At 41.4% G+C, this 24,516-nt stretch overlaps 2 protein-coding genes across 3 annotated transcripts in view; both read left to right on the top strand.

Moving 5' to 3' along the window:
- The window catches only part of FAM149A (family with sequence similarity 149 member A), a 28,724-nt gene extending 23,868 nt beyond the window's left edge, over nt 1-4,856 (top strand). For both annotated transcript variants that reach the window (XM_040064109.2, XM_040064108.2), the window contains exon 14: nt 1,105-4,856. In XM_040064109.2, the coding sequence (XP_039920043.1) occupies nt 1,105-1,178 (74 nt within the window). In that variant the 3' untranslated portion in view covers nt 1,179-4,856. The remainder of the gene's footprint in view (nt 1-1,104) is intronic.
- A 3,963-nt stretch (nt 4,857-8,819) lies between these two features.
- LOC120752998 (cytochrome P450 4V2) lies at nt 8,820-23,855 on the top strand. The gene is made up of 11 exons (XM_040064847.2): nt 8,820-9,156; nt 11,412-11,524; nt 12,099-12,184; nt 13,136-13,326; nt 13,730-13,799; nt 14,810-14,936; nt 16,699-16,890; nt 18,688-18,790; nt 19,118-19,252; nt 19,421-19,600; nt 21,186-23,855. The coding sequence occupies exons 1-11, from the start codon at nt 8,946-8,948 to the stop codon at nt 21,359-21,361; spliced, it is 1,584 nt and encodes a 527-aa protein (XP_039920781.1). The 5' UTR covers nt 8,820-8,945; the 3' UTR covers nt 21,362-23,855.
- The last annotated feature ends 661 nt before the right edge of the window (nt 23,856-24,516 follow it).

Raw genomic sequence — 24,516 nt, 5'->3', positions numbered from 1 at the left:
CTCCCTTGAACCCCTCCCCCACTTACAAGGTGGAGGAGGGAGATTGAAATCCGCTCTGCTCTCCTCTCTCGCTCTCTGGCCTCGCTGGCCTGAGGTTTGGACCAGCTGCGAACTTCCCGCAGCCCGGCCTGAATAAACACCTTTTAACCTGCTAAGCTGAGAGCCAGCCTTTTCTTCCACTGCCGTTGCTGTCACGACACTATTTGGTCCAGCTGCTGCTGAGAAGCCGAGCCAGCAGGTAAAGATAGCCTGCGTACCCATCCAAACTGGGAACATCTGTAGCTGTGCAGACCCGAGCTAGCCGGAGGTCATCTCCCGCCTGGTGCCAGGACGGAAAGCAGCTACACTATTAACCCATCATACTCTCAAAAAAGTGTAGTGCTTAGGGAGAGCCATCTCAGCATAAAAGAACAGGTTTTCTTGGCAGGATCTTTTGTTTGGTTTTGAAGTTTCTTCTCAGTTGTTTTGAGGTATTCTTAACTCTTATGGGTAGGAAGCCTGTGAAGCTTCTTTTTCTTGTTATGACATGGGAGGAAAAGGATCTCATCTTTTTTTTGTATTTTGACATATTTACAAATATAGTAAGAGTATGTGGTGTACAGATATTTTTTGCAGCTACTGGAGTAGTAACACTGTTGTATGCTTGTGAAATGCTCATGGCATTTTATTTTAGGTCTGAAATTAAAGTTTTTGTGTGAAGAAAAAGTAGATTTGAAAATGTGCATTTTTAACAAAAATATAAAGCTCTCATTAAAAAAAAAACAAAACAAAAAACCAAAAAAAACTGTATTAATTTGCAGCTCTGTCTTGAATTTACACCCCCAAAAAAGAGAGCAGCCCTATGTGGCTCAGTTTGTTCCATTTTTACAGTAAAGCTGACTAGCTAGTTCCTGGTGGATTTGAGTCCTTGTAAGTAACCTTTACTTGTTTGGAAGCTCCTTGAGTTTAAATAATTATATAATTGACATAATTATATAACGGTGATGGAAGAATAAGGGCAGGTTAGCAAATGTTGATCTGAACACGTTGGTAGAAGTAACTGATATATAATCTTGGAGCGTCTTTCAGAAACTACAACAATTAACAATGTTTTAAATTTTCCAGGTTCACAGAATTACTCCAGATCCTTTCAGAGAAATCCTCCAGCCTCAAAGAAGAGATTTCAGATTGCCTCTTGACCTGTTTTGGAAAGAAACAGAAACCCTGAATGGAAGACTGAAGCACTAAATTTGCTGCTTAGTATCTTGTGTAACAAAGAAGCTGTGCATATGCTGGTGTGTGCTGAGCCTTGCAATCCTCAGGATGCCAGCATTACCTTCTTTTAAAATTATTTGACCGGAGGTTAGATTAAAAATTAGAGCAAAATGAAATAAATGGTTGAGGTGTCTGCCTGTTTGCAGTATCAAGAGACTGTGGTTGAACTTTCGTCTCAGGCATTCCTCCTTTTTATGCCTTTCCTAGGGAATTGTTTTTCTACCTATCAAACAAGATACATTTAAACATAAATTTCTGTTCCCACTTTTTTGCTTTTTAAAGTCGTTCTAGTCTATCTAAATATTAGTCATATGTAAAATTTATACTTCTAAACAGGAGTGTGCAGTACTTCCTCTTTACTGTTTTAACAATTTCTAATTTTTCAGTCTGCTTATTAATATATTATTATAATATTTGATCTCTTCCAAATGTTATCTGTACCAACCTTTTCTCCTTCCTTTAATTATTTTGAAATCTCATTTATTGCTGTTCTAGTCATCAGTAACTATGGGAACTGCTGTAAACTTTGTTTACAGCTAGTAACGCTTTCCCTGCCAAACCAAGCATGTTTATAGATGCTGAGCAATTAAAGCACATGCTGACAAATCTGTAAGACCATTCCCACTTTTTGAGATTTCTTGTAAAAATGAAGAGAAGAACAACAATCATCTGCTTCTGCAGCTTAAAAAGAAAGATTTTCTAATTACTAGAGCAACAATTAATTCCTCTCAGGTGGCAAGAGAGAGGAAGAGGGATGTTTGCTGTCTACCAGAAGTACTTTAACACTTCACGCTTGTGGTCAGTTTCTGGGCACCTGGCAATCACTGGTCATCTTATCCTGATAATCGTTATAGACTCATTCCAGGTGGGAAGGGACCTCAAGGATCATTTGGTCCAATCTTGGCTGACAAAACCACAGTTTGGATGAGATGGCCCATCACCTTGTCCAAGTGAATTGTAGTGTCCAATGTTGGGGAACCCACCACTTGGCACATAATGGAGAGATTATTCCAGTGGGTGATTATTCCCATTGTGAAGAGTTTTCATCTTGTGTCCAATTGGAATCTTCCCAGGCATAACTTTCACATATCACACCTCACTTTTCCATAAGACTCCTTATGAAAAGGGAATCTCCATCTTCTTAGTAGCCACTCTTTAAATACAGGAACATGGTGATAAGGTTTTCTCAGCCTTTCCTCACATGACAGGCTACCCAGTAATTTGATCATCTTTGTTGCTCTTTACTGAACCTTCGCCACCCTGTCCACATCTTTCATTTATAGCAACAAAACAATATTCCAGGTGTGGCTTGACTAGAACTGAGTAGAGTGGGACTTTATCTCTCCTGGTGTTGATGCAGCTCTGTGAAGAATGCAATAGTGACTTCTTTATCACTGTTGGTGACACCCTTTTTGATGAAAATTTGTGTTGACTTTCTTTGCTGCAGCAACAAACTGTTCGCTTGCACTGAGCTGCTTGTCCACCAGGACCTCTGGGTCCCTTTCCATAGAGCTGTTCTCTAGCCAGGTAGATCCCCAGCCTGTGCTGCTCTCCTGGATTATGTTTTTCCATGTGGAGGACCTTATATTTGTCCTTGTTGAAGTTCATAAGGTTCTTGTTAGCCTAACTGTTCAGCCTGTCCAGGCCTTCCTGCAGGGTGGCTCTCTCTTCCTAAGTGTCCACTGCCTCACAGAGTTTGGTATCACTGACAAACTTCATCCAGGTACACTTGATCCCATAATCCAAACCACTGAAGGTACTAAACAGTGCTGGGCCTGGTATCATTCCCTGGGAGACTCCACTTGTGGCAGTTGCCGATGTGAAAAGAAGCAGTTTACCACCACCCTCTGGCTGTGGCTGGTCAGCCAATTCCCCACCCACCACATGGGTCACACGTCCAGACCATCACATCCACAGCTCTGTAGGAGGAGGCCATGGGAAAGCATATCAAAAGCCTTGGAGCTATCCAGGTAGACAATGTTCACTGCTGGCCCCACATCAACAAAGCAGGTTTTATTGTAAGAGGCAATTAGGTTTGTCAAGCTCAATTTGTCCTTGGTCAGTCTGTGCTGGCTTTTTCCTAATTGCGTGCTTCATTTGACTGGTAACAGCCTGCAGGAAAATTTGTTCTATTGGTTTCCCAGGGACTGAAGTAAGACAGATGGGCCTATAATTTTCTGGATCCTCTCTGAAGTCCTTCTTGTAGATAGGAGTGATGTTAGCCTTCTTTTAGTCTCATATGTCCCCCAAATTCCACAACTCTTAAGATTATGGAGAGTGACCTTGCAGCTATATTGGCCAGTTTTCCGTGGCTGGATATTGTCAATGCATCAACGTGTAAAGGTCAAGCTCTAGTGAGTCTGTGTTTGCATCAGCCTGGATTTTTAACCCAAGGCCTGGTGCTGGTGAAAGGACACGGGTGAAGAAAAGTGTTGAGTACCTCTGCCTTTTCAGTCTTGTTGGTGACTAATTCATCTCTCCTGTTAAACAGCAGGCAAATTCTTTCTGTCTCTCCTTGTTTACATACCTGTCCTGATTTCAGCTGGCACAGAATTTACTTTCATCCTATTAGCTGGCACAGTGCCGTGTTTCAAATTGGTATGAGAATTATATTGATTACACCCTAATGTTTTAGTTCTTGTTAACTTGGGTTTGCTCTACATCAAAGACTTTTCAGTGTCCTATACTCTGCCAGTGAGAAGGTCCACAAGAAGCTGTGAGGGAGCATGGCCAGGACAGCTGATCCCAGCTGGTCAAAGGGGTATCCCATACCACAGAAGGCCCTGCTCAGTACATGGACTGGGCTGGAGGCAGCTAGGAGGGAGCTATTGCTGCTCAGGGGTGGACTGAGGTCAGTGGGTGGTTAGCAATTGTTTTGTGCAATTGCCTGTGTTTCTTGGGTTTGGTTCTTCTCTCTTCTTTTCCTGTTTTAATTTTATTTTATTATATGTCAATCATTAAACTTTTCTCATCTCAACCTGTGGGTTTTATCTTTGTTCTGATACTCCTCTCTGTTCCACTGGGGTGAGGTGTATGCATGGTACTTCGTCATGGTCTAAGCCATGATAGTACCTGAAGAATTCTTTCTTGTACTTTTTGACACCTCTGACAAATTTCCTTTTGAGCTGAGGTTTTGCTTTTCTAACTGCATCTCTGCACACCCTCACAATGCCCTTGTGCTTACTTGGACACAGTCGTGAAGCCCAGAAGTAGGTTCACAGAGAACTGGACAAGGTGTTTGGTGAGTTTTTCATTCCTCCTTTATCAAGATTAAAGAAATTGAGATAGAAATGCACCATGTGGCCATTCTAGGGTTTTAAGTAGCTAGAGGTGGTGGGGATGGGTGCTGGAATATCTGCAAGAGAGAATACTGAGGTTTCCCAAGTAAAGGGTAGGGTTTTTTCTTTTTTACTTTTTTAATGAAAGTTATAGACAGTCACCTGTTTGCTGTTGTTTTGATCCTTCTTTCTCTTTTCTCCTCAGGAGGATGTCAAGTATTGAATGGCACGAATACTCTTGTAGTTTGTGCCCTACTGAGATTTTCCAAGACCTGGAAGAATTTAGTCCTGAGCGATTCTTACCTGAGCATTGTAAGGAAAAGCACCTGTGTGGTTTCCAAATATATAATGTTGATAGTTTGCATGCATCCATCACTTTGTAATGGACATTTATGGTCTCACAAGGGGGTGATTTGAAGGACATTTCACCCCTATTTTCCCTTTCAGTCTTGTGATTGTTTCATGGTAGGCTTTTCAGCTGAGTGAAGGTGTCATGGTGTCAGTAGCAGGGCTGCTGCTGGGGTGGCCTCTCTGAAAAAAGGCTAGGGAGGAGAACACAATTCCTGCTGGCTCCACTCGAGCCTCTGCAGGACATAGCTGAGCTCAGCAGCCAAGCCAGTGGCACCTCTGTGAAAAAATATCTACAAGTGTACAAAAAAATGCTAAACAGACAGAGGAGTGTGGGGAGGGAAAAGAGAGGGAAACAGCAGTGCAAACACCAAGGTCACTGAAGAAGGAGGCCAGCCTCCAGGCCCCAGAGCAGAGATTCCTCAGAGATTCCTCCTCTCTCATGTTGAGAAACCATGCTGGAGCAGGACAAATGAGTGGGGAGGGTGCAGCAGAGAGGAACTTTGTCTTTGTTTTTAACTTCCTCATTATCTGTTTTTAATTGTCTATAAATTAAATTGGATTTCCAAAGTTGGGTCTGTTTTGCCTATGATGGTAACCAGTAAGCAATCTTCCATTATATTTTGGCCCATAAGGTTTTGTGTCCTGTTGAGGGAGGGGAGTTACTGGGCGTGTCGCTTTTCTTTATCGGAGCCGCCAGCTCCATTTTGCCCAAGCTAGCTCGAGACTGCAACCAGACAGGAAAACTTCCCTGGGTCCTAGAAACCAGGAGAGCGGTGAAGGGGCTTTTCTCCTTATCACAGGAGAGACCACGTGGATGGCAGATGAAAGGAGTCAGACTTGGTCAGAGGGCAAAGTCTAAGGTCTTTATCCCATCCTGGTTGGATGCCTGCCTCAATTCAGCTGCTCTTGCCAAGTCCTGGCCTGGGCTCATGTTCTGGGCTTACATACAGGGGAGGAGCTAAAGGAGGGGACAAACCAACACCCAGTGAGGGATAAGGTGGGAGTGGAACAGGGTTGGAGGGACATTCAAAGAAACCAATGGAAACATAAAGGGAGGAACCCCCTCAGCTCTTGCCCTATCATTTGATTTCCCTACCCAAACTCTCCAGGAGCTGGGAGGAACAACAAAATGACAGACAGGGCCCGTAGGTGGGGACTGGGAGGAGTGACAGGGAAGAGGGGTAGGGACAAACCTTGGAATAAAACACTTTCCAGGAGAGCAGGAGAGTACAGAACAAACCATTATAACACAAAACCCAATATAAAAATAAGTAACATAAAATACAATATGAAAACAACACAATGCAACATGAGTGGGTGTCTGACTGCTGGCCAAGGCTAACCCACCACAGCTTCTAAGAGGCTATACTGCTATGATGGTGTTAGGTGCAGGCACAGCAGATGTGGACAAAGAACTTCCTAGAGCAAATCTTATCATAAACTGCCAATACCAAATCTTCCATGCTGCAAGAATGCAAGTAGTAGCTTTGCAGTGCTGTGCTTCTGTGACACGCAAGTTTTTCCTGGTCTTAAATTGCCCTGTTTATTCATCCTTCATGACCTCTGGCTCACTTCATGTAGTGTGTTGCATGCTGCTAAATGCTTTCTTTAAACTTGCTGGAGTTTAGCAAGGAGGAGGCTCTGTACAATCTAGTCAAATCACAGAGAAGTGGGCGGGATCTTCACTTGTGACCTTGGATGAGTTGTGATCATCCAGCTTGGGAGTGTACGCTTTCTTTGACACACTGATGAATAAATATAGGCTTGGTGCTTTGGTAGCTTCTTCTTATTGTCTATTAGTTGTGCCAACCTCACTATCAGAACCCTATCAGATCTGCCTTACAGTAGTCTGTGTTCTAGGGCATGAGTGGTGGTCTCCGTTATTGTAAGTCATGTTGCTATCCTGGTAGGGAAGATTATGGTTTCTTCGGAGGCAGACTTTTGTATTCTGTTGGGGATAATTCATTCATGCAAAATGTCTTGTAGTGAAGGATCCCAAGTGATCGCTATGGAGGTACAGCACAGGTAGATAGGCTTCCACTTAGGCACATTTGCACTGTTACAAGCATTTATAAAAGCAAAGATTCACTAGCCAGTGGAGTATTCACAGAAATCCAATACTGAACAAATAGGTCTCTCTCTAAAAAGGAAATACTGATCACAATCTGGCAGAAAACTCATTTCCTACATAACATCCTCTAAGTTTTGTTATGATTCCAAGTCTTGGTGACATAATTGGGCCTCAAAGATGCCCAAGAAACCTCTTGTTTCTTGTTTCTTGGGTATATATATTTTATGTCTCATCCCAGTGTTTCTGATGTCTTTTATTAACATCATCACCATTAACATCATTGCTTCATTGCTAGCTGCTGGCAGGATGTTGCAATGTTTGTTTTGCAGGGTTCTCTACTGCTTTTCCAATGCCTTTCCACCTTCTTCTTGCTGTTTCACAGTTCTGGGGATTTTTAAATTTTTTTTTTTCTTTTTTTTTTTCTTTTTTTTTTTTTTTTTTCCCAGGGGTGGGGGGGTTGGTATTTGATTTTTTTTTTTCCTGTGGAAGGAGTAATCAGCAGTTAGAAGTACAGATTCTTGACACAGAGTCACAAATAGTCACTTCATCTAATTATTGGTCTAACGAAGGCAACAAACTGCAAGACTTTTTGTAAACGTAAGAGTATAGTTATTCAGCTGATCTTTATGTTAAAAAGACAAAAGGTGAGTCTCTTCATCCTGTGTTCTTGCTTCCTTTCTAGGATGTCACCTGAACAAAAGAGGGGACCGATGATTGTGTAACTTGCCTGTGTGTTTTCAGGACTTGGTATATATCTGCTTCTTTCCATCACAAACCATTACAAACAACAGTAAGAGTAGGAAAGTTCATTTCCAGCTCTTTACTGTGCAGAAAAATATAATGGTCAGCATTTATGATAAAGTCTCTGCTAGGAGATTGCAAGAACAAAGTACCAAAAATTACCCCCCGCTTTGATGCCAAGGGTCACAAAAACCTTACATAACTTATGATGTTCTGAGCTTTCTCTTTTTTGTTGTTTTGCTTATGCTGTTTGTTGATTTGCTAAAAATGCTTGTGCAGTCATTGCATTTTCAGTACAAAGCAAAGAGGATAAACGTGACTATGGCCATAAATACCATTTGTGCTTTTTCAGGGGGTGGGTGAAGTTTTGTAAATTGCCTGTGAGCCATGCTGCCTCTACCAAAATTCTGTTTGACCAGAAGGTTTCTGAGCACCCACTTTGAGAAACAGATGCCCAGTAGCCTTGCAGCAGTCAGAAGAGACCCTGGATCCTCCTGAGGCAGGAGGGACAGCAGTGTATATGGTGGGTTTGATACTGTGTCTACCCAGGCACTTTGCAAGTTGGGGCGCAGATTCTGGTGTTGCCAGTTGTTTTACTGGGATGGCACCCTTTAGCCTGTGCCTGAGCATTCAGCAGTGAGATCAGTAAAGTCTGTTTGAGCTGAGAAGCATCAGTGTGCTTTGCAGTGCTGCCGTTGATCAGGGGTCTTTTTGGGCTTTGGTTTTTGTAACCCCTTGAAGCCACCAATCCAGCTGAAAAAAGGTATTCTCCATCTGGCCCTTTAGTCATTGTGTTGGACACCACTAGAGCAGTTCTCTATGGCAAAATGGTGTTGAACACCTGAGAACAGATTAAAAAAATGTGATATTGAGAGAACTCATCTATCCCAAATTAGCAAAAAGGTGTTTTTCTTCTTGGCGGTGCTTAGATTTTTCCTTCTGAGGTATTGCATGAGCCTGCAAAAGAAGGCTTGAGCCAAGTGAGGGCAGGAAACTGCTCCCTCTGACTTGCCTGCCACCAGGAAATGCTATCAGGCATTCAGCTAGCAGCCTCTCCATATGAGTGTTTTTTAACTCTGTTTATTTTCCTGGCAAGAAGCTACACCCGTGGCCAGTGTGGCGGCTCCGCCTCCTGCTCTTCTGGCCAACTTTTCTCTGCACTCGGCTTACTGCAACTGCAGTGCCGGGTACAGGCAGTGCCAGCTTCGCAGCAGGGATCAAGGCTCAGAGCAGGAGACTGAGAGGTGATAATGGAGATTCTGGAAGGATTCTCAGGGAGACCCCAGCTGCTGCCCTGGGGAGCTGGGGTCATTGCTCTGCTTTTGACAATTGTGACCGTGTGCTCCCTGCCCTCCCTGATGGAATACTGGCGGCGATGGTGGATGATGAACTCAATCCCGGGTGTCAGCCCCTGCTATCCTGTGCTGGGAAATGCCCTGATCTTAGAGCGGAATGGAGAAGGTAATGCCAGCTCACACTGTAGCCCAGCTACAGTGAGTTCCCTGCACTGCCTGGGGTTTTCTGGAGGAGCCAGTGGTGGTGAGGTGCTAGTGTGGCTGAGATGTGGATGGCTGGGGAAGGGGAGTGGGGTATCAGAGGATGTGCTGCTGCCTTTTAGGTCTCTCCGGGCAATCTGCAGAGGGGAGCAGTGTGAGGAGTGGGCAATGAAGAGGAAAGGAGAGGAACTGCTTAAATGTGGCATTATTATTGGTCTCAAAAACTAACTAGAGGTTAAATCTGACAGCAACTACTGCTGGGCTCAGACCGTTAAGTTGTTGGTAGGGTGGAGCATGAATGCTGTGGAATGCGTTTTAGTGAGAGGGAGGCTTGCTGTGGGCTCTTGAAGGAATGCTGTTTCACAAAGTTGAACACTATGTCCTCATGACTTTTTGCTGTGATCCAAACACAACTTGAAACAATAACCTTCCACCAAATGAGCATGTTGCAAGGGACTTTAGCATGCCAAATTTCTTTTACCCGAGCTCACTTCCAGAATCATCTGTGACTTACATTATGTGTTAGATGCACAAGAACTTGCTGTGCATTTATAGTACATCCCTCAAAAGCAAATCTTTTTGCTGATTAAAATCTGATTAATTAACTTTTTGCCAGGTGCGTGAGATATGCCAGAGGTACACTAATGTGCTAGATGTTTCCTTTCCATTTGGTATTTATCTTTTAATAGGAACATATTTCTTAAGAAGTTTGTGGTATGAAAGCATTGCTGAGTCTGCTGACAGTGGCCCACACTCCTCTGTATGTGTTTGTAATGCCTGCGTATGTCAGTTCTGCCCTGTGCACATGTGTTGCTGGCTGTGCTTCTGTGTATGCTGCCAAAAGAGACTAATGGGTCATGGGAACATGGGAAGTCAAATGTGAGTACAGCATTGGAACACAAATTGTTCTGTGCTGACCCATGCTGAGACACGGTGCCTCTGTTCACAAGGCGCACTGTCACGTCTTTCCTCTGGATCCAGTCCCATATCTGAGTACAAATATGAGGGATCTGTGGCGGATGTGAAGGCAGGCAGATTTCCACAGCTGACTTTGGGGAAGTAGTAGGAGGATCATAGGATGTTTACATGAGCTGGACTGAGAGATGAATCTTTGTTTTTTCTTTCTTATACTATTTTTGTAAAATCTTCTTAAATCATACTGGAATATTGCTTCTATCTCCAGAAAGCAATTTGATGTGAACTCTGGCATTCTGTGTACTCCCTAATCTCATTTGTTAGCAGGAATCTCAGAGCTCCCATGTTCAGCCATCTTTGTTCCTGTTTATTTATGTAAAATTGGGTGAAGTTTGTGGTTTATCATCTTTTTCATTAAAAATATGACCAAAAAATCTTTTAGAAATGGTAAGGATCTACAGCAGAAAGGAAAATAACTTTTCATATGATGGGTATTTTTTTATTGGTATTACTAGACAATTGCTAGAAAATGTGCTATGTGAGGAAAAATATTTTAAAAATAGCAAAATAATCTGACACTGAATCATGTTAGATGAGGTGTCATTAGAACTCTCTAAAACTAGGGAAAGCTGTATTTGGGCATCTAGAAGGAAACTTTATTTATTTATTTATTTATTTATTTATTTATTTATTTATTTATTTATTTTCCCCTTTGGGGATCTTCGAATTTTCGACCCTGCAGAGGCTTGTAAAGGTGTCATTTGTTGTTTAATCTTGTTTCTTAAAGGGCAAATAACTATTTTCTTGAACATTCTGGCCCTCACCTCTAATACTGCTGAATGAACCTGATTGTCCACTCTGATGAGATAGTTTCAAAGACCTTTTTGAATCAAGTCAAATTTCATCTACTCTCCTTTCCTTGCCAACAGATTCAGCTATCTCCCATGCTTTCTATATAGCTGAATTGACAAAACATGGACTGGATAATTGCATAATAATGTGGGAGGAGAATTCACTGGGTTACTGAGCTCACTGGTGTGAAGTCCAACTGGCAGCTGGACAGCAGTGGTATTCCTCAGGTTGATCTGTGGCATAAAGATGCTGTTAGTCTGTACACAAAGAAATTAGGACACCTGAATTGTAAAAATCCACAGGTACAAAATATGCTGCTTAGTCACAGCAGCAGGTTAAAAGTACAGCAAAATCAAAATTGCAGGGCATGTGGTACAAAAGAGTTAATTACAGAAGCCTTGCTTATTTTGTAAATCCCCCTTGCTGAAGCTCTACTCTGATTTTCTATTCCAGATTTTTTTAAACAGCTACAGTTTTATGTTGAACAATTCAGAAGTTGGCCACTGTTCAAACTTTGGATAGGACCAGTGCCTGTCATGGTTTTGTATCACCCTGACAGTGTGGAGGTGAGTATGCTGTTCTCCTGTCTATTCCACTGTCATGCAGAGCAGTGCCCAACCTGTTAGTTTCTATTACCTCAGATAATTTTTGCTAAAAAGGGCTTGGACTGATTTGCTTTGGGATGGTCCTCTGAGTTAGTGCTAAACAAAGGCGTAAAGCAAAGGAATATAAAAAGGTCTAGTCAGAGGGGACTGGAGGTAATACTGAAGATAACCAGCAAATGAAATCACCAAAGAAGCATCTCCTTTAGCTTTGTTTTCACATCTGTGGAAGCTTCTGCTCCCAAGATCAGAGCAAACAAGCAGATAGTGGGGAAGATGGGACTATTGAAATAAGGATAGAACATTATAAAATTTAGGTTGCAATACTTGTGTCTCTTTGACAGACTTCTGCATTAAAACTTGGTGCATCTGTTTTGATGCCATGAAATGGTCATTAGTTTCACTGCCGACAGTAATTGTCCTTGAACTAGTAAGATAGTATTGTTTCTATGTTGGAGTGTTTATTGAAGAAATAGTGAAGAAATCTCTCTCCATCTGACAAGTAGTATTTTTTCCTCTCTGTTCATTTTTCTGACAGGTTATTCTGAATAGCTCAAAACATATAGAAAAATCATACTTGTATGAATTCCTGCATCCGTGGCTGGGCACTGGACTTCTGACAAGGTATAATGTATAATGGAATGCAGGTGCACTGCTGTCTTTTTGAAATTGGCAGGGTGTATGACAAGAAGAGGTCTTGGTGGCAAGAATGCTGTGTGTATTTCTGAACAAAGGGATTGTGTGCATTGCTTATCTCAGCTGGTCATACTGCAGACTGGTAGGATTGGCCTGAGGTTGGTGATGCTTTGGGGTAGGATCGGAGAGTGTCTGCATCCTTTCCTTCATGTGGGAAGTGCAAGTTCATTTGAGAGTAGCAATGTGCAAAGGTGAGGTCCATAGGCATCAGGCATGGTGTATCCTCACTGTTCTTCCTTACTGGTTGTTATTAACAGGGGCAGTGGTGTAATAGTTTTACCCTGTAAGTGCCAGCTGTGTGCCTGTGGGGTGTGTGATTTAGAAAAAGTGAACAAGGACCCCAAGGAAGCTGGTGACACTCACTGTGGCTCCATGCTTGTCATTGGCATGTGGCAAGTGATTACCTGTCTGCGAGGAAGTAGATTGTAGCCAGGCCTTGAGGCAGTCATTTTCATAATGTCCTTAGGCCCTAGTTCTCTGCAGGCCTCATTTCATGGTCAGTGGATGAAGGCAAATACAACTACTGATTCAGAGTCACTGTGGAGTGGGTTGGCGCCCCGATGCTGAATAGCTGGTTTGGCCTCTGGCTGGCTTGGTCCCTCTGAGCCTGTGCACTGACAAGGATGTATTGTCTGGAGGCTTTTTGGCATCTCTGTTGAGATCAGCTGGAGAAATGGAGGCTTCTGCTTCCAAGAGACCTGGAGCAAGAAATATTTCCATTTGCTTCTTCTGTAGAGTGCTATGAACAGCTTGAAGACACAACAATGGTGCGTCCACCTCTTACGGACTGCAGTATTCACTGTGTACTTCCTGTAATGGTGAGGATATTATTTTTGACTCAGAGATTTTTAGCCTTCCTTCTCCCCCTTAATTTTACAGTACTGGAGACAAATGGCGGTCACGGAGGAAGATGATAACTCCCACGTTCCACTTTGCAATCTTGAATGACTTTCTAGAGGTCATGAATGAACAAGGAAATATTTTGGTGAAGAAACTTGAGAAACATGTTGACAAGGAGCCATTTAATGTCTTTATGGACATCACTCTGTGTGCCCTTGATATCATTTGTGGTAAGTCCTGTTCAGTTATTATGGTAAAACTGTGAATGTTGCAGAAGATCATGAGTTTAGCTGTGCTAGTTTGTATAAGATGATCGAAGAGGAACGTCCCTGCATATTTTCTAAACACATTTCCGTCCTTCCCAACCTTTTTTCCAGGGTTTACTATGTGCATCTGAGCAGCTGAGTTTGTGGGACTGGCAGGACAGAGGTAGCAATCTGAAGTGAGGATGTCTTGAGGAGCAGGATTCCTGTGCATGGAAATACAAAGAAAGCTCATTCCCTGCAAAGGGATATATGTATTCACTTGTTGAAAGGATGGTGTGGTGATAGTCAGAAGCTGGGAGCAGTAGTAACTTACTCTGTACACTGCATTTCACTTTGCACTTGTGAAATGTTGATGTTTTCTTCCTAGAAACAGCAATGGGCAGGAATGTGGGTGCCCAGAACAATAAGGATTCTGACTATGTTTCTGCTATCTACAGGTAAATGCACATTTTCCTTAGTTACTTTGTAGTTGAGCTGGAATTAATGCTGCTGCTGTCAGGAAGGAAGGGCAGGGACTCAGAGAGGGAGGGATGTAAAGCACTGGAACAGACTAACCCTGGGTCACTAAATACTCTGGAGATGTTTGAAAGACGTGTTCCTATGGCACTTAGGGTCATGGTGTAGTAATAAGCTTGGTTAGCACAAGGTTAACTGTTGGACTCAATGATCTAAAAGGTCTTTTCCAACCTAAATTAATCTGTGATTCTATGATCTCACTCCTAGCTTTTGATGGAACTTGTTGAGACAGGTGTGATACAAAAACAGGGGTAGATCTTAAGGGTTTGATTATCATCGGTTCCTTGGCTTTTTCCAAATTGTACCACAAGTGTGCTTGAAGTTGGTAATAATTACTCCTCTGCAGCTAGCTGAAGCATGTGTAAGAGCTAAATAGCAATGACAATCAGCCCTTCCACGTGTACTCCAGTTGTGTTTGAGCATGCTTGAAGTCCCATATTATTCATTTTAAATACATTTTTAAGTGCTTTTACCTGCTGTCTGGTATCTGGACATTCAAGTAGGAATGCAATGCTTTCAGAAACTGTTTGAATTCTTGGAGCAAATATTTTGGGAGCCTGTCATGAGTAGTCTTTACAACACTGCCAATGCTTTGCTGAAGTGGGGTGTGACTGGACTGGAAGACTTATTAGGACTGTTTCAAGAGGATTCCAACTAAATGAGAATATGCTGTCCCTCTCAGAGACCGATACTTAAAGATATAAAGCAGGGTGATGCTGGGATAAATAACAGAAATTTTGAGATGGTGTAAAATCAAGACGCAAATGTGAATGGCCTTCCTTTCAAATAATGGGTTTAAACATACACAATTTTTTAAGTTCTACCTCATTAGGGTACATAGAAGTTTTTGTTGTTGTTGTTGTCTTGAAATGTGCTGTAATTTGCTGGTTTTGTCAAGTAATGTTACCTGATATAATTGCTTTGTCCCTAGGATGGGTGATCTAATCCAAAGGCGACAGATGAGCCCTTGGCTTTGGCCTGATTTTTTGTATATATTGTTCAAAGAAGGAAGAGAGCACAAGAGGAACCTCAAGATCCTTCACAAATTTACAGATACAGTATGGAGTCTTTTAGAAAAATATTTTTTATAATGATAATTTTCATTTTTGGATCAAAGTTTTGTACTCAGATGGGGATGAGGTTCAGCCTCCTTGATATGCTGTCGCTCTGTTGGGATGTTGAGGAATGCCCTGAAAAGGAAACAAGAGCTGACTTCCCTTTCAGGATCTTTGTTGAATTTAAATGAGGAAGTAGACTACTCCAAGGGAGTGCCAGAACTTGCAGATCCTTGACAACTGAAACAAACAGAAATTCATTGAACTCTTGTTCTGCCCCAAAAGCTCTGCATCTGGATCACCTCCAAAGGCTCACTGCCAAGTTTGGAGCAGTAAACACACAGGTCTGCATGGCAGTGCCACTGGGTTCAGCCCTCAGAAACTGAAGCCTGTGGCTTCAGTTCATTTTCCCCTATTCAGAACGGAACTGCTGAGAGGAGCAAACAGATGCATCAGCAGTAAGGCGCTTTGATGCAGAAATCATTAGGTATGCATCACTCACTTGGCATAAAGTAAAGTGTTCTCTCACCTTGTTAGACTATGGAAGTAACAGCCCTTTCTCTCACCAAATTATTCCTATGTTATTCTTGCCAAAGTTTGCCCTCCCAAACCTACTATTAGGATGTTATCAGAGAGGCTGCTCTCCCTGTGCATGTACCCCATGATGTCATTGTATCAATGTCTATGACAAAGGAAATAATCTTTGAACTTTGGCTACATATAATGAACCACATTGACTCTGTGGCTTTTTATATGTTCCCTTTTATTCGAAGTTGCAGCAGTAAGTCATGAAAGAGACTCTTAAGAGGACCTAAGGTAACACTGGCACTCTTCCCATGCTGGGCTGGTGCACTGAATATAAGAAGCCAAATCTTAGAAGATGACAAAGGACCATAAATAATAATTGCACCTGGTGTAGGTGCTGACAGCAAGCACTGAGGTGAAGGATGGGTCAATATGTGGCACATGTGCATGTTCAGTGAGGACAACAATGTGCATATATGGAACTGTATTTTTTTTCTTCCAGTGATTCCTCCAAGCAGAATTGCATACTCTACACCCTTTTAAATTATTTTGTTGCTTTTAAGAGCAATGCCAGTTTATTGAAGGGTCCTGTTTTGCCTTTGCAACAACAGTAACAACAGTAAGAAATTTATGTCTGTTACTGGGTCTGTACTTTGACCTAAAAAAGGGAAATTCAGCCATTGCTCTCATACTAGAGAAAATATGGGAAGCTTTAGTGTAGCCTTGACACAGGGTTCTGAGATGCTCTGGCTTCTCTTCAGTTTCCTGAGTTTTTTGGAGGTTGTAAGTGAGATCTTTCCTTAGTTCTCAGATGGGACAGAAAAGATCATATTGGTGATTAACATGTTCACACTGCGGTTATTTTTTTTTATATGCTGTTGCCATTGTTGGCATTCATGATTGGCATGTTCCAGATACTCTGGATATATTTACACTGCTTGATGACCCCCAAGTTGTTTATGTAGTTTGGGTATCTGTTTTCTTGATCACACAAAGGCTGTTCATGGTTTATTCTGTTGCTTGGGGCAAGAGAGGTTGGTCATAATTCACTACTAATACAAAAAGTCAGTTAAATGTCATGACCTAATGCTGACAGCTGTGCCAACTAGCTCATGTAGACTGCTACAGATGGATATTGTTGTTTTGATAAGTTAGGACAAAACTGTGTGAGGCAGATGGTGCACTTGTGAATTCATCATCTCTGAATTCATCATATCTGATGTAATGGTTCTGATCTCAGGTCATTGCAGAAAAAGCTGAAGAGCTTAAAAGCACCAAGGAAAAGAAACATGATAATGATGGCAGCTGTGAAGAAAGTGGTTCCAAAAAGAGAAAAGCATTCCTGGACATGCTGCTGAATGCAACAGATGATGAAGGGAAAAAATTGAGCTATAGGGACATTCGTGAGGAAGTGGATACTTTTATGTTTGAGGTAACCAAAGAACTCGTTGGTTTGTTGTTCTTTTTTTATTATTATTATTTTTTTGGATGGTTTTGTTTGCTGTGGTTTTTTTTTTTTTTTCCCCCTCCAAACCCAAGATTCAGAATTTGCAGATGGTGACTCTTGTTCAGGAGGTTGCTTTTAGCATGATGTTATTTAAGGCCTGGAAGCTTAAGAGAAAATCTCAGTGTTTCTATCCTACAGAGGTAGGATAGAAGCACTGGTGTGTCCTGGAAAAATTTTGGATGATGCATATGTGGTGGGCCCTGCCTATGGGAGCAGAGTCTACTCATGAAAGCAGGTGAGAAATGAAAGCTTAGTGACTGACATGGACTGTGGGCTTTTGCCTTTTGTTGCAAACTTCACTAACACTGAAGAGAGCTCTAAATAGTTTCTCTGTTTTGAATTGCATTTTGTCATGTCTCCTCACAATTTTTCCCTGGCTACACTGGCTACAGTCTTCTTGTTCTGTTGTCCACTGTGCATCAGTGCTTTGTCTTCTTGTAGAAACTTGTCATGGAATGGCTTGGGTTGGAAAGGATCATCTTAAAGATTGTCTAGTTACAACCCTCCAGCCATGCGCAGGGATGTCATCAACTAGATTAGGTTGCCAGAGCCCCATCCCACCTGGCCCTGGACACCTTGAGAGACAGGACATTCAAAACTTCTCTAGGCAACCTGTTCCTCACTGCTCTCTGAGTAAAAAAAATTCTCCCTAACATCTAATCTAAATCTCTTCTATTTTAGTTGAAAATCATTCCCTCTTCTCCTATAACTACCTGCTCAGGTAAAATGTCACAGTCCCTCTTTTTTTTTTTTTAATAAATCCCCTCTAAGTAATGGAAGGCCACAAGCAGGTCTTCCTAAAGCCTCCTCTTCTCCAGGCTGAACAACCCCAACTCTCTCAGACTGTCTTCATAGGAGAAGTGTCCTCTGATCATCTTTGAGGGTCTTCTTCTCTGATTCCCTAAGGGAGGATCTGAAGAAGATTTTGATGAGTTTTCCACACATTTCTATTAGATGGACCTGAATTCTCTCAGAAGAGCTTAATTCATGGAATCATATTAATACTGTTGTAACCTAGAGAAACTCTCTGCTCATCTTGATATTTCTGTACTACAGCAGTGTCCTGAACTTCATCACAAGTGTGCTTTTTTAGCATCAAAATCCTTTTTGGGTCAACTTTTCCCTTTTCTGTTCCTCCCTTTTTATGTTTTGTTTGTTTGTTTGTTTGTTTTCCCCCTTCATTGGTTCACCTTTTGTCTCTCCTTTCCTTTCCTCTTCTTCCCACAATGCTGGGAACTAGTAGTTGATTCCCTTCTCATAGTAAACCAAGTATTTTCCCCTATGGCTGCTGTACTGTGTCTCATTATACCATTTTTAGATAGTTTTGTAAAGGTTACAAGTTGTGTCCATTGTATCTCTCCTGTGATAGTCACTGCCCTCCCCCCCACCCCCCCAGTGTTGACTGGACAGTAACCAAAAAGATGCATGTACATATGATTAATGGTGTAGATACTGATAGGTCACACAGCTGCTGAGAATCAGAAGAGAGGGATTTTGCTTGGGTTATTTCAGTACTTTCCCCTTTTGTCAGCACAATTGTGGGTCACCTTTTATCTTTGTGTGTTGTAAACAGTTACTTACTCTTGAGTCTTGTTTTTATTGTGGTCATGGGACTAGTGAAGTCTCACTTTTCATAGTAGCTGCACACCTAAGTATTTACAAAGCCCACTGGTGCACGGGAATAGAGTTGAAGCGAATGTCTTTGTAAATCTGGATCTTTAGGGCCATGATACAACAGCATCTGCCATAAACTGGGTCTTGTACTTGCTTGGACATAATCCAGAAGTTCAGAAGAAGGTTCACAAGGAATTGGACGAGGTGTTTGGTAAGTTTCCATTCCCCCTTCATTGGGTTTTCCTGCATTTGTGAGTGGAAATGTGTTAAAACCTAATAGTAGATGGGGACTTAAGAGCATGCCTTGTGGCCCTTCTGGAGCTTTAAGCAGCTAGAGGTGGTTGGGATGGGTGCAGGAAGGTCTGTAAGGGTGTACAACTAACCTTATGTCTTTGAGGCAAGATGAACAACGTATTTGTAACACCTTGTATGTAGTCTTGGTGCATGATGAGAGTTGCTGGGGGGATCCAGGATGAGTTTGTTTAGCCAAAGATGGGGAGTTTTGGTCTTGGTCATCCCTCTATTTGTTTTTGGACAGACAATAGCGAACGTTCTGTTACCACGGACGATTTGAAGAATCTTCGATACCTTGAATGTGTTGTGAAAGAAGCTCTTCGTCTCTACCCTTCAGTTCCCATGTTTGCTCGTACCTTGAGGGAGGATTGCTGTATTAGTAAGTGGTGTTCAGTGTTTGCCACTTTCCCCTGTGTTAGCATTTCTGCAATGGAGATAATTCCCAAGTAAAATGCAGCATTGTTTTATTTTTTACTGTTCTGTTGTGTATAGGAAATCACTTGTTTGCTTTTGTTTTGACTCGTCTTCCTTTCTCTCTTCTCTTTAGAGGGATATCAGGTACCAAGAGGTGCAAATATCCTTGTTTTAACTTATGCTCTGCATAGAGACCCTGAGATCTTCCCTGACCCAGAGGAGTTCAGGCCTGAGCGATTCTTCCCTGAAAATTGTAAGGGAAGGCACCCATATGCTTATGTGCCCTTCTCAGCTGGTCCCAGGAACTGCATTGGTATGTATCTGAACAGGAAGTCCTTGTAATGTAGCAGTTCTGGTTTTGGATGTGGTAACTGAGACAGCAATGAGTACTGTTTGTATAGTGTTGTTCCTCACTCACCACCCCCAAGTTCTGTGTACTGTGTGCCCTGCAAGCTTAGTATTTGAGCTGCCCCATTTGTTTCTTCTGAGGGATTTCCTTTCTTCCTAGGGACCAGTGTCCATCATGCTGATGTTTCTTCCTCACTGCTGCACAGCCTGGCAGCATGTTATTAGGCTCCTTCCACATTTCTGATCCTCAGTGTCAGCAACACAGAATGAGAGAAGACGCATGTCCTGCACCTGTTTTACTCTGGAAACACCTCATCTGTCTCTCTCGGGTTCTGAGCTGAATGTCCAAAGCATGCAATCTGCAACTGATATATTCTTCCCCTACTTCTGTAGTTGGTTTGGTGTTTTCTCTGTCATTCCAGAACACTCTAGTACTTTCAGATGCCGCTGAGATGCTTGGCATCTATCTGTGCTTCAAGTAGAAGCAGTGTTGTTTATATTGTAGAACATGTGAAAAGACTGTTCCCTGCACTGATTTTAAGTGCAGATGAGGAACATCCAACAGTTGTCATGCCATTTACAATGATGAGAAATATTACTTCTTTTTGTTTGGTTGGTTGTTTGTTTGGTTTTTGTTTGTTTGTTTGTTTGGTTTTGTTTGGTTGGTTTGGTTTCTGTTTTTGGGGGTTGCGATTGATTTGTTTTGATTTGTCTCATTGATAGAAGACGCTGTTTTCCCTAAGAGCAGTAAACTAAATCTTTCCTTGTTCCAAAGAGAAATCTAATTTAATATAAAATGTCTAGCTGGTTCCTGAGCAGGAACATGTGAAGGAGAGGTCGTTCATTAATATCATTGCAGAAGTGCGTCGTGTGTACCTATGTACAGACTTCCATTGGTGTACATAATACAGAGGGGAGAACATAAAAAGTTCTCAGCACTGTGTTTTGTGTCCTGTCTCCATTTTTTAGTTTTTGTGAACTGCCTGGGTTGTGGCACTTGGTTTGGTTTCCCTCACATGTCTCTGTTCTCATGTTTCCCCCTTCACCTATCTCTGAATTGTAAATTGAATTTTGCCCTCTGTGCTACCAAATCATCAGTGTGTATGAGGCTTAATGATCACTGAAGGAAGATCTGTCTGTCATTCCATTGCACTTGCATATCCTTTGCTCCTCTCCACATTTATGGAACCATGAGATTTTTCTCTCCCCACAGTCCCTGTGCTGCATCTTCTGCTCTGGTCTGCTATCCTTTCCCCCTGCCTTGTCCATCCAAGACAAGGCTGTGTTTTGTAGTAGTTCCATGTAAAGGATTGACTGTTTCCATGCTGCTGTTTTTTTTCTGTGTACTATGTGTAGGAGAACATATTGTGGATTATCCCAAGAAGACCAGAGTTTTCATGTAGAGAAAAGCACTGGTGTTAGTTGTAGCCATATGAACTTGATTTTGGCCTAAAGCTAGTTCTGTTTTTAAGTCCTGTGAGCATGCAAGCGCAGCAGCTGTTGATGCAACCTGACAATAACTATTTTTTTCTCTGCCCTGTAACTCATAGGTCAGCGCTTTGCACAAATGGAGGAGAAAACTCTTCTAGCCCTCATCATGCGGCGCTTTTGGGTGGAATCATGTCAAAAACCAGAAGAGCTTGGTTTATGTGGAGAATTGATTCTTCGTCCAAATAAAGGCATCTGGATTAAACTGAAGAGGAGACCAAATGCTGGATCAGAATGAAAGGAATTTGAAGAGTTTACTTCCAAAAGTTTTCTATCTATTTAGGCTGAGACATATTTTAAAAACAAATACTTTGATGTCAGTCCAGCAATTTTTTAAAACCAGTTGTTACTGTTTTATTAAAAAAGATGCAGTAATAGCCCTAGTTGCTCTGCTTTTATAGTGCTTGTGAACTTCATGTTAATCTTTGAAATGCAAGTCTTTAAACCTTAAATTTTAGTGCCTTATCTGCTCAGATGAAATTATTCTATTGCCACAGTGCCACAAAAACTTTAGCTAAGTTAATAACAACAGTAGTGCCTGTGATGAAGTGATCACCTTACGTGCTGTAGCATTTTCCAAGTTACTGGAAGTTTAAAGTATTTGTAAGGTTTTCAGGTTTCTTTGGTTCTGAAAAATACAAGTGGTAATCCTTCTTGGCACCCTTTTTTTTTTTTTTTTTTCCCCTGGTGGTGACTGCCTCTGTAAAGACCAAACAAAAAATCTCTGATAACTTCACTCCTCCTTGATAAGCATTTACAGTAGTTTGTTAGAAGGGAATGCTTTGAATTATTTTTTAGCAAACCATACCAAAAAGCATTAATCTGTATAACCACAGCAGGAACTAGACAGTATGCAAATGACACACAGCATTTCATAATGACAGAAGCAATGTATTATTACAAACTTTGAGAATAAATTTCTACTATGCCTCAATGTGGACTGCAATTGTATCTGTTGAAATTGCATGCCTGTGTGCAGGTAAATTGCTGATGAATAATAATTTCTTAGCATCAGTTCCTCTAGGGTGGTCAGACAACTGGATTTTTCTGTGCTGGTCAAAGCTGAAACAATGAGCCAGTGTGCTCTTGCCTTCTAGTGCCATGAAGGCAACATACTGAGTTTCTTGCTAATTGAAGAGGAATTACAGTGATGGAACAAAGTGCCTGTGAAAGTTTCAGATTGTAACCTCCAGGATGGGTCAAAATCTGCTACAGGCCATACAGGTGGAGAACAGACTCTCCACAATTTTTGTAAGCTCTGAAGAAAAAGCTGGTGCTAAAACCAAGCTGAGGTCCTCTAGCTGTTTTGGCTTTACTTGTGCCCTATGCTTTGGGGCTTCTTTTGGCTGGTGTGTGTTCCTCTAGCACAATGCCTGGTGGCTCTACAAAGATGAGTGCCCACCCACAACCACACTCTTTAGTTGTTCCTGCCACTTGGTAGTGAGGGCTTTTGGTTATTGTTGCCTTTAAGTTATTCTTGGGCTGTATGGACTAATATGGACTGGTACACTCTAATGATTATTGTGTTACAAAATAAGAAGGAGTAATCTGTTCTTGCTAATTTTGTTGACATTTACAGATTTTTTTCTCTTGTCTGTTTCTATGTGTCCTTTTAACAACACTTAATCACTTAATACCTGAGATACTGCTGTACTTCGCTGAATATCATAATAAAGACAAAAAAGTTTATACTTGTACCAAATAAACTAGAGGTTTCCTTGAATCTGCCAAATTCTTTATATTCTAATAGGCCTTGTTTTTACCATTTTCTGAGGATCTTTCAAAAAGAAAGTGTGTAACGATTAGTTAACATAAATGAAATCACAGATTTTGACAAATAGTCTGTAATTACTATTTTACCATTAAGACAAAGAAGTCTTTAACAATAACAAGTAATACTTGCTTTCTTAAGCCTTCTTTTTCAAAGATAGGTTTCATTGCTCTATAATAAAAAGAATTTCAGTTTCCAGGGCTGAATCTAATCATTGTCTTCTTTATAATGAGTTAACTTTTGAGACCACCTTCAGATGTTAATACATATAATACACATGACACGTTTTCCAAAGAGATTCTAATTTAAGGAATTATTTCATGCTTTTGGGTACTTGACAGTATGAACTTTCAAGGTACATATGATTAGCATCCAAAATATGTTTTCTCAGGAGATTTGGCATGTAGTTGAAATCTGAAGAGATACCTAATATCTTAAGCTATGTACCTGAGGACTTTCAAGACAGATGGAAACTAATATTCCTTTTCTTCTGTGGGATCTCTTTTGTGGAAACAGTTTGTAAGATGGACCAAATTATAAAATTTTTTTCATAAGATAATTTTTCAATTACTTTTGTCTACACTGATCAAGATTTTTTCTTGCGCTTTGCTTTTGTACCATGCTCTTCTCATAATAATGTGTGTATATCTCCTATAATTTCCTTATACTCTCCAGAATGGACAAGAAAATAATTGAGACAAAAACTGGATAAAACTATAATAAGAAACTCATTATGAAAAGTGCATGGGCTCAAATGCTGGCACGAGATGCCAATGTGAAAAATGCTTATTTAGCGATGCACAAAGTGTCTTTGCCAAGATGAGCACTGATGTAATCCTATAATCTTTGTGTTCTGAGCTGTTCTGAAATGGCAGTAATCTCTTATCTTCTGTTGTGAAAACTGGTTCTAAAGCAATCTGACTCTGCTAAGGAAATAAATATTGAGGAAAACAGTACTGGACATACAGGGAACTTTAGTCCTGCTGGGTAGATGTTAAATACCTTGCATTGTGTAGTGTGCTTTTATTGGGTTAAATCATGTGGTGTGTAGTTGTTGGTACTGGTCAGTAGCAACCCTCTGGGTGTGGGGGTTTGTTATCTTTGTGTGAGGTTTTGTTTGTTTGTTTGTTTGTTTGGGGGTTTTACTGTGTGTAGGATTGTTTTTTTTTCCTGTAGGATTGCAGAGTGCAGCACAGCCTTGACAGGTTTCCCGATAAAATAAAGGGACAATAAATGATTGTGTAATAAAAACTGCATGTGCATAGTAGCTGCTTGTAGTCTTTTTCCGGAATTCCATGCATCTACTGTGGTATTAAGGTATTAAGGTAGTAGCTGATTTCTAAACCAAAATATTACACCTTCTATAAAGATCCCTTTTGTACGGTGTTGGAAAGGACACAGCTTTCTACTGGGATAACAGACATGGAGTGTGTATTTCTGGATCATGGTTTACAGCTGTTACAAGAAACGCTGACAACAAACAATATGTGACCTCTCTCTTTTGGGAGGTTCTTCTTGAGAGCACCTGCCGATGCCTCAGAGGCAGCAGAAGTTTCCAGCCACCTTGACACAAACTGCCTTTTGGCCTCTGAAAGCTGCATGTTTTGAACACGTTCAGGAGG

This window comes from Hirundo rustica, chromosome 5 (assembly GCF_015227805.2).
Source record: "Hirundo rustica isolate bHirRus1 chromosome 5, bHirRus1.pri.v3, whole genome shotgun sequence".
In the NCBI taxonomy this organism is placed as follows: domain Eukaryota; kingdom Metazoa; phylum Chordata; class Aves; order Passeriformes; family Hirundinidae; genus Hirundo; species Hirundo rustica.
This window is presented reverse-complemented; position numbering and strand designations above follow the sequence as displayed.

Coding starts and splice junctions, on each gene's coding strand:
- LOC120752998 (XM_040064847.2), top strand. CDS start 8,946: ATGGAGATTCTGGAAGGATTCTCAGGGAGACCCCAGCTGCTGCCCTGG. Junction 13,800..14,809: donor TATGTTTCTGCTATCTACAG/GTAAATGCACAT, acceptor CTTTGTCCCTAG/GATGGGTGATCTAATCCAAA. Junction 19,253..19,420: donor GAGGGAGGATTGCTGTATTA/GTAAGTGGTGTT, acceptor TCTTCTCTTTAG/AGGGATATCAGGTACCAAGA.